The 9915-nt window shown below is 40.4% G+C and overlaps 1 protein-coding gene across 9 annotated transcripts in view; it reads left to right on the forward strand.

Moving 5' to 3' along the window:
• The window catches only part of LOC119839334 (dynactin subunit 1), a 42442-nt gene that overhangs the window by 17309 nt on the left and 15218 nt on the right, over positions 1 to 9915 (forward strand). For all 9 annotated transcript variants that reach the window (XM_038365586.1, XM_038365580.1, XM_038365579.1 and 6 more), the window contains 11 exons: positions 126 to 260; positions 1064 to 1196; positions 1456 to 1662; positions 2347 to 2431; positions 2923 to 3028; positions 4075 to 4237; positions 5371 to 5537; positions 5840 to 5980; positions 6674 to 6859; positions 8131 to 8262; positions 8856 to 8978. In XM_038365586.1, the coding sequence (XP_038221514.1) occupies positions 126 to 260; positions 1064 to 1196; positions 1456 to 1662; positions 2347 to 2431; positions 2923 to 3028; positions 4075 to 4237; positions 5371 to 5537; positions 5840 to 5980; positions 6674 to 6859; positions 8131 to 8262; positions 8856 to 8978 (1578 nt within the window). The remainder of the gene's footprint in view (positions 1 to 125; positions 261 to 1063; positions 1197 to 1455; positions 1663 to 2346; positions 2432 to 2922; positions 3029 to 4074; positions 4238 to 5370; positions 5538 to 5839; positions 5981 to 6673; positions 6860 to 8130; positions 8263 to 8855; positions 8979 to 9915) is intronic.

The raw sequence follows: 9915 nt of genomic DNA on the forward strand, positions 1-9915 counted from the left end.
AAAAAAAAAAAAGTTCCAATTCAACTCGAACCAGTAGTTTCTGGGATTAGTGCGATCAAGCAAACAAACAAAACATTCAGCTTTATACATAGTATTACATATAGTCATGCGTACATTGCCTTTAGGTGGAGCAACTGAAGCAGGATGTGCAAGAGTTAGAAGCGCTTCAAGAGATCCACGAGCAGCTGGTGGAGTCGAACCGAGAGTTGGAGATGGACTTGCGGGAGGAGTTGGAGATGGCGCACGCTGCCACCAGGGAGGTAATAATAATAATCATCATCATCATCATCATCATCATCAGCCCATATATATGTTCCCACTGCTGGGACACAGGTCTCCTACGAGGGTTCAGGCCATAATCCATCACGCTGGTCAAGTGAGGATTGGCAGATGTCACATGTCGTCGAATTTTTGAGTCTTGGACATGCCGGTTTCCTCACGATGTTTACCTACACCGTTTGGAGCAGTGATGATGTGGATAACCTGAAGATAAATTGAAAGTAGCATTTGTTTCTTGTGCGCTAGTCTCGTCTCGAACCGACTTGTCGACTGAAAATCTGAGGTCCTAACCACTGAGCCACCACTGTTTTATATTATGGGATATCATTTATTAATTTTATTGGTTAGGTATCATGATATTACTGAATTCAAAATAACTCTATACTTAGATTGCAAATCTTTTGTTTTTGAACAGAAGACTGTTCAAAGCTTTTACGATTTAACGCGTGAAGCGCTGTACTTTAAACCTCTCATATCTATTTAGCCAGGATTTTTAGGAATGAAATGTCAATGACACTGTATAAGTTTTACTTTTTATTTTTGTGTAATTAACCATTATAAATAAACTAGCTTTTGCACGCGACTTCGCACGCGTTAAACCCTAATTAGTTTAATAGTTATTCTATATTTAAACCTTCTTCTTGAAACTCTCTATCTATATAAAAAAAATCGAAAATCCGTTGCGTAGTTTTAAAGATTTCAGCATACATAGTGACATGGGGACAAACAGAGAAGGCGACTTTGCTTTATGATATATATGTAGTGATAAATAAATATTTTTTAGGCGGTCCGCGAGAGAGAGGCCGCGTTGGAAACGATAATGGATCGGGACACGACCATTGTCAAGTTCCGCGAGCTGGTGCAGAAAATGACTGAACAGTACAATGAGTTGAGCAAACAGTTGGACTCTAAACAGGGTGAGTTTGTGCGAAATTGCGAAGTAATTAAATCACACTATTCACACTAAAATTTGTTTGTTTGGATGTTTGTCCATCAATCACGCGAAACTACTGAACGGATTTTGATGAAATATGGTGTACAGACTGGGTATGAGCTAACTTGGGTGATAGGATACTTTTTATCCCGATTAAATAGTCTCGTGAGATAAAGCAATCATTTTGATATCTGGGCGGAGCCGGGACAAGCATCTAGTGATATATAAAAACGATATTCCAGGCTCCCCGGCGCCATCAGAACAAGAGTCGACACCAGAGCCCGTCTCCAGGTCATCGCCACCAGCCGAGCTGGGTTCCCTCGTCCAGCAGTCCAGGGCCTCCACGAGATCTATAGACCTGCAACTGCGGGCCTTGGAGCTGAACCAGGCGAAGGCGAGGGCCACCATGTTGGCCGCTTGCCTTCCTGACCACTTCATGGCTAGCGGTGGTGAGTGGAGGGTTAAGTTTTTTGTTGTGTATTGCGCGCCTTCTATGGAGAAGTTTATAGCATTACTAGTGAGTTGAAATAATCTGATTTTTATTAGTTTTTTTTTTATATTTATGAAATTCTCATGTAGACAAACTCTAAAACAGCTCGATCGATTTTCCATGCTGTCGTTTGGTTTAATTTTGGGTGTTTGTTGTTTTTTTTTCGCAAATAGTTATTATATTTTAGTTTCATCTTAATTTATTAATCTTCCTCATTTATATGTGTTGAAGAAAGTATATTGCATTTAGATATTAAACATTTCTCAGCGGATTTGAATTGTAGATTTATTCATTGTATTATCCATTATACCGCTGTGTAGTGTTCGAAACGCCAGGACGGGAAATAATCATATGAATAAATCGCGCTTAAAGCGTATAATATCATTATACGTTTAAGTTATAAGGGTGCCTTGACCAAAAAATATTTATATCATTTTTATGAATTTAAGCATTCATAGAAAGTAGTTATGTAGTCTAACACTGTGTTTTTATTAAAAACGCCTGTCCTTTGAGCTGGCAGTTTTCATGGCGTTTTTAGGTCTAGCTCGTACCGCTTTTATGAAAAGTCATAATATATTTGCAACATTTTTTTGGTAGTGATGGAAAAATTCTAAAAAACATATAAATGTCAAAATTGTTGCAGGTGATCATGACGCCATCTTGTTCATTCTGCTTCTACAACGTCTGAACGCTAAAGCCGAAATCATCCTTGGCCAGATTAGAGAGAGGTGAGTTTGTGGTTGATTATTCAAATAAAAAAGTCTGTCTGTAACGAACAAATGAAAAGAAGACTGAAGATTATATATATAAAACTCAAAGACTGACTGATTGACATAGTGATCTATCAACGCACAGCTCAAACCACTGGACGGATCGGGCTGAAATTTGGCATGCAGATAGATGTTATGATCTAAGCATCCGCTAGAAAAGGATTATGATAAATTCTACCCGTAAGGGGATAAAGTAGGGCATGAAAGATTGTACTATGAAAATTTATTAGGACCGCGACGGGCGAAGCTGCGGGCAACAGCTAGTTTGTTTATAAAACTAAATAACTTGTTTTGTTTGCTTGGTTGAGTGTGATATTCTTCTTAAAATTCATATAAATGAATTTAAACGCGGATTATTCATTTTATTATCTCTATGATTAACACCATTAAATAGACATTAATTTATAAATACACGAAAAAGATGATTTATGATTATTGTCCATTCCCAGATTCCCAGCGGTGAACGTGTGGGACAGGGAAGCTATAACGAAGACACACACGGCCGTGCAGTACAGCTTCCGTTGCCAGCTGGAGTATCAGCTGATGATGATACAGGTATACTTCATATATATATAGTATAGTTCTCGCCAAGCTTCGCTGAATTTCGCTCTGAAGTTGTTTAAAGACGCTGTGTGGTAACTATAGATAAGAAATTTTGAAAGAACAGAAAAAAAAATTATCACGAGGCGGGATTCGAACCCGCGTTTTTTGCCAAACCGTAGCAAGTAGTTGCTAAGGTTCTAATTTTTTGTGTTCCTCGTGATCAAATTTTTTCTATTTCAAAATTTCTCATTTATAAAGCATTTCAATGCTATAAAACTAAAAATTAAACTTCAGATAAGTTGTCCCGACGTATTTACATAATAAGAAACTTTACTTTCGCCTCATAGAGTTTACTAAGTACATTGTCAATGTACTTTTACTACAATAATGCGTCAGTGAGTATGAGATTATGGGCTAATCTCACTCGCATCAACTTCAGAGCGGACGAGACGTTTGGTTGGAACTGTAATTTTCCGCGGGATGTTCACTTCGCTATTTGTCGTGTATTTTACGGATGGAATTGAAGTAAGAAAGAAAGTTAGCAAAATGAAATAATTATTCATAAGGGACAGCAAACCGCAGACAAATAAGCTATATAAACACGTAAAAAAACACAAAACCAGGAAAAAAAGATACCATAAAACCAAGACAAAAATAAGGAAGCAGTATACATAGAAAAGTGTGTGAGACAGCTCAGCTTTTGCAGTACACACACACATTCAAAATTAATGTGTAAGTACGCACGCACACACACATACACCCAGAAAAAACGAGCACCAGGCGGAATTAAGATTTTTTTTTATGTCACCGTCGGTAATGGAGCTAGGGGGTCGTCTGATGGTAAGCGCTACCACCGCCCATGTACATTTGGAGAGGCGTAAGGTCGTTTGCAGACCTTACGCCTCTCCAAATGGATTGCGCCCTCCTATTTAGAAAGGGATTGGGAAATGATTGATTAGAGGAATAAAGGAAAAGACTGGGAAGGGTAAGGAAAGGGAAATGGGCCTCCGAGATTTTCCGAATGATCGTTGTGAAGTAAAGGCGCGTCGCCCCCGCAGTGCATGGTGTGCATGTGGAGCGGCGCGCTGGAGGCGTGCCCGCCGGAGGCTCTGCTGCGCGCCGCCTCCGCGCTGCCCGACGCGGCCGCGCAGGAGCGCGCGCTCGACGCCGCCGCGCACCTGCTCAAGGGGAACGAGCTCGACGAGAACTGCTCGCTGGACGGTCGGTTCAGTGCCCCTATATATATATATATATATATATATATATATAAATAAAATTTTTATTTGGATAAAAACGTTACATCTGCATGTATATGAATCCTTAGGCTCCTGAACTAGTGTAACACTGTGTCTCAGGAGCCAGAGGCTTCTCCCAATTGTATTCTTATGAATGTGTTCTTAATATATATATTGTAAAGAGGGAGAGTTTGTTTGTTTGTAATGGATGAACGCGAAAAAACTTCTGGACCGATTTTTTTTAATTTATTCGCCATTTGAAAGCTACATTATCTGCGTTAATATAGGCTGTATTTTAATTTAGAAAACGTCCGGTACGGGGTCTGTAAAATATGTGGGTTTTTCGGACCGAAGGTGTAAAAAGTTATTCAAAAAGTTTCTTATGTGACGAACGACGCTTATGATATAAAAGATCGAACGTTCTTTTGGGTAGTTGAACACATGGGATCAAACTTGGGTTATATAAATCAGAAAAACACATCCGACATCCACGCGGACGGAGCCGCGAGCGACAAACAAATTAAGATCTAGTCTGAGATGTTTTGAATGTTACGGTTAAAATGTTTGTGTGCTTTATGCGTGACAGTGAAAGAGCGCGGCTCGCAAACGGCCGTTGCCCATTCCGATGTGCTCAAAAGTTCAATATCTAAATCTTATATATAAAATTCTCGTGTCACAGTTTTCGTTGCCATACTCCTCCGAAACGGCTTGACCGATTCCTCTGAAATTTGGTAAGCATATTGGGTAGGTCTGAGAATCGGCCAACATCTATTTTTTATCCCGATATTCCTACGGGATACGGACTTACGCGGGTGAAACCGCGGGGCGCAGCTAGTATATATATAACTCAAAGGTCATCAACCGTTGAGTTATGCTGACTGATATAGTGTTGTAACAACACACAGCCCGAACCACCGGACGCATCGGGCTGAAATGTGGCATGCAGATAGATGTTATCATATAGGCATCCGTTAAGAAAGGATTTTGCTAAATGATACCCCCAAGGGAATGGAATAGGGGACGAAAGTTTGTACCATGAAAATTGTTCAAGACCGCGCGGGCGACGCTGCCGGCAACAGCTAGTTATTTATAGAATTCGTTCCATTTTCAAACGAACAGGCATCGAGCGCTGCTGGACGTACCTGTCGGCGATGTGGTCGGCGCTGGGCATGAGCGCGGTGTGCGCGGGCGCCGCGCGCGAGGTGGTCGTGCAGGCGTGCGGCGCGCTCGACGCGCTCGCGCGCGCGCTGCACGCCGACGCCAGCGCGCTCACGCAGATACTGCAGGTCGCTGCGGTTGTTTCATATTTCATTGCTGTAGTATTGAGACATTTTGAAAGAATCGGATTTTTTTTTTATCACGAGGCGGTATTCGAACCCGCGTGTTTTTGCCAAAACGTGCCAAGTGCGTTTTCTAATGAACACACGTATTTTGTACTTTAAAGTCATGAAATAAGGTCTTAATTTGTATTAAAGCCGTTCGCACTTTTTTTGACGACCTTTTAATCGGCAATTGTATGTTGTTCACATTTATTTGTTTATTGTACGTCAACGAATAATTTAAATTTTAAATTTTCACTCAATTCCAGGCGTCGGAGAGGCAGCTAGAGCTGGGCCAGCTGCACGAAGCGATACAGTCCAGCTGCTCGTCGCTGCAGCAGCAGCTGAAGGCGGTTAGGAGGCGTCTACCACCTGGAGTGAACCTCAACAATCTACCTATTGACCTGCAGGTATTTACTTACAATTTCGAATGTTACTCTAGGTAAGTTGAAACAAAAGCTACCTTAGTTAGTCCTTATTACATTGGCTAATTTCTCTTGTTATTCATTTTCATCGTTAACTTAACTTAATTTATTATAATTGGTACACGTAACGTAGTCACGTATTAAATGTAATGTATGTAGCTATCGTTTATTTTAATATTATTTTTTATTTATCTTATTATTTTTGATTAATTTATTGTATACATAAACAAACAGATACTCCGTTTCTTTTATATTTATCTCGACTCTTTGAGACTTATTTATTATTTTTTTTTTTTATTGTACGATCCCTTGCTCTCTACGTACATTTAACGTGTTGATGGTGAGCAGGGACAGACGAACAGTGAAAAAATTTATTCATGTACTTTATTGCAAGTCGAAACTGTAAGGGCATTTGACAATTACATTTTTCCCTACATAGATAGATCATGTTCTGTCAGGCACACAACAATGCGCCGTATAAATGTGTAAATATTAATATGCTTACTAATTACTAATACTGGAGTTATAATTGAAAAAGTAAGCAGACATAGGGACCGTCGATAGAAGAAAAAACTTGTAACTCAAGAGTTGTTCTAATTTATATATATAAAAAACATTAGCATATCGACGTCGCGAACCTTTAACCCTATTTGTAAGTATATTTGCTATCCCCCACAGCTAGTGGAGCGTCTCCGCGGCGACAGCGCGGTGGCGCTGTGGCGGTGCGCGCGCGCCGCGTCGCTGGCGGCCCGCGCGGCCTGCGCCTGCGCCGCCACCGCCGGCGAGCGGGCCGACGGCGCGCCGCTCGCGCACTCCGCGCTCGCCGCCATATGGACGGCCGCCACCGACAAGATCTATCAGCAGGTGACTCCGACACACACACACACACGCACACACACACGCACACACACGCACACGCACGCGCTCACATATTACCTGTTTAAAAACGTATCCCTCTAGCTCCCATGGTATAAATAGAGTATTAAACACCCCCTTTCTCATTAGACGCCAGCTCCAACTCTCTGTCCTATCTAGGATATAAATAAAACTGGATAAGTGAGTTACGTGCGCGTGCGCCGCCACCATCTCTCACCTGTTTGGAAAGGTCTCCCTCCAACTCCCACTTATACACTAAATCTCATACAAGTATATACTTCGTTAAACAAGCAATTACAGTACCTCCGTTAATTTCCTCTCCATTCATTGACATGCACTGTAACGAAACTTGAATAACACTAAAACATTGTTTGAAGCAAAATTTTGCCAACAGTACGTGCGTAAGGCAGAATTTTGTAATTAGCGATAAAATTTATTGCGAACGTCTCTGCCGCAAAATAAGATATTTGTAGGGGTTAGGTAACCTACATAATATGCTTTTCATGTATAAGTAACGCCAGTGTGTAATCAGATAAAGATATCGCCGCAGCAGTGGTGGCTCAGTGGTGAGAACCTCCGACTTCAAAATCGGGGTTCGAGACCGGGCGAGCGTGCAGGACATAAATTGATTTTTCAATTTATCTGCGCATGTGGATAACATCACCACTACTTACAACGGTAAAGGAAAACATCGTGAGGAAACCGGCATGTCCGAGAATCAAAAGTTCGACGATATGTGACATCTGCCAACCCGCACTTGGCCGGCGTGGTGGATTATGGCCTGAACCCTGATAGGAGGCCTGTGTCCCAGCAGTGGTAAAATATATATGGACTGAAGATGCTGATGATGATGATGATTATACGCCGAGCACATTAAATATGTACGCCTTATAGTGTGCCTTTAACTCGATAAACCTAAACGCCTAAATGTTAATTTCAATTGATGTTTTACACAACGCCGGTCGGACATTTTTTGACAAACTTTTCATTATACTTAATAAAAGTAGACGAAATGCCTTTTTATAACTAGTTGTTTAAAGTACGTCAATATTGACACACCAAGACTCACTGCAGACGATGTTAGAATGACTCAGTTTCTCGTTATGTCCCTTTTTGATGAGAAATTAGGTACATTTATATACCATTAAAAGATGCTTTCGTCAGGAGTTTTGTATGTCTGTTTTCACCAAGATAACAGGCCAAAAAGTCCTAAATAAGATGATTTAAAAATGCTGGTTTTATACTTGTAAAATTTTCAGGACGACCACGGCCCAGTGAAGACTATAAAGCACGCTCTATCTGTCGTGTCGGCGGATGTCGGCAAGTTGGCCGCCTTCACGCAGGACAAGGAGTATGACGTCATGTCGCTGACCAACGTGGCGCAGGACAAGGTGAGTGGCTGGCAGCCGGCTTTGGCCAGCGTGGCCCAGCGTGGACCAGTATGAAAAACTACCGTAGCGTTGCCGCAGATTTCTGGGTCTTCTAAGCGGGCCTTCAGCTATTGTATTTCTTCTTTTAACTTTTATAAAGGTAGACACTACTATGATAAAACTAGAAATATTTTATAAATTACATTGAATGTTGAATGCTATGAATTAAATACATTTGTAATATACACAATAAGTTTGTTATACAAAAAAGGTCACGAACCTCCCTGGGGAGGAGGTAGCACTCGAAATTCTAAAATCACACCCAAATGACACTTTCCTATCAAATACTAAAACAATCACGCCAATCGGTTGGAAACCCGCGGAGTTATCGAATGAGAAAAAAAAACACAATTGAATTGAGAACCCTCTTCGTTTTTGGAAACGTCGGTTAAATACAGAAAGGGAGTAAACGTGTCAGAGATTGTAAATATAAGACGAGTCTATATTTTTATGGATGCATTAACCCAAGAGTGTACACTGTTTAAACAAATATTGGAAATATAAATAAATAAGTAAATAGATTGACATAATGTTTCTTTTTTGTTTCGTTACAGCCAACGCCACCTATCGTGTTGCGAGCGCAACACGTGAAGAAACAGCTCGAAGAAACAAAGACGCTCACCATCCGGCTAGAGAATAAGGAAGCCGATATAAAGGAGCTCAGGAAAGCACTGAAGGTACGTATTTAAACTCAAACTCAAACTCAAACTCAAACCCAAACTCAAACTCAAACTCAACCTCAAACTCTTACTCAAACTCCTACTCAAACACCAACTCAAGCACAAACTCAAACTCAAACTCAAACTCAAGCAGAAACTCATTATGTCTATAGTCTTAGAAACTTAACAGACATAAATTCAAACTGAAACTCAAACATTTATTTATTCAATTAGACTTCTTATAGAAGCACTTTGGTATCGTCATAACACAGTTGTAACATTGACCAGCGGTTCGGAAAGCAGTTTCTATAGTGAAAAGGCAAGAAACTCTGTAGTTGATATTTTGAATTTGTTATTGAGTTACTTAACTAGCCACTACACCTAGCACGCGTATTTATAAATCTTTTAGCTGTAAATATCCTAATCTCAGCGGATTATTAAAACTAGCTGCGCCGCACGGTCTCTATCGCGGACGAATCTACGGATATTTTGATGTATTGTAAGCTGTATTATGGAAGAGGTCCATTTAAATTCAGCGATATTGTGTAGTAGAAAAAAAGTGTATCTTACACAGGATTTCCGGGATGAAAGCTGACCAAAATTCATCCAGATCCAGTACAAAAAACTATAAAATATCTACACTGATATTGTAAACAGGAAGAATTTGTATTTTTGTTTGTTTATTGTCTGTTTGTTTGTTTATTTGTTTGTAATGCATAAATTACTTCTTGACCGATTTTAAAAAGTTTTTTCACAAGAGTGACATATATGTACCACGGGCGAAGCCAGGGCGAACAGCTAGTTCTACTTGCTACTAATATTATAAATGCGAAAGTGTGTAAGGATGTATGTGTTTGTTGCTCTTTCACGCAAAAAATACTGAACCGATTTCTATTAAATTTCGTGCGTAGACAGCTGAACAACTGGAATAACATATAGGCAACCTTTTATCCCA

Source organism: Zerene cesonia, unplaced genomic scaffold (genome assembly GCF_012273895.1).
Source record: "Zerene cesonia ecotype Mississippi unplaced genomic scaffold, Zerene_cesonia_1.1 Zces_u012, whole genome shotgun sequence".
NCBI classification, from domain to species: domain Eukaryota; kingdom Metazoa; phylum Arthropoda; class Insecta; order Lepidoptera; family Pieridae; genus Zerene; species Zerene cesonia.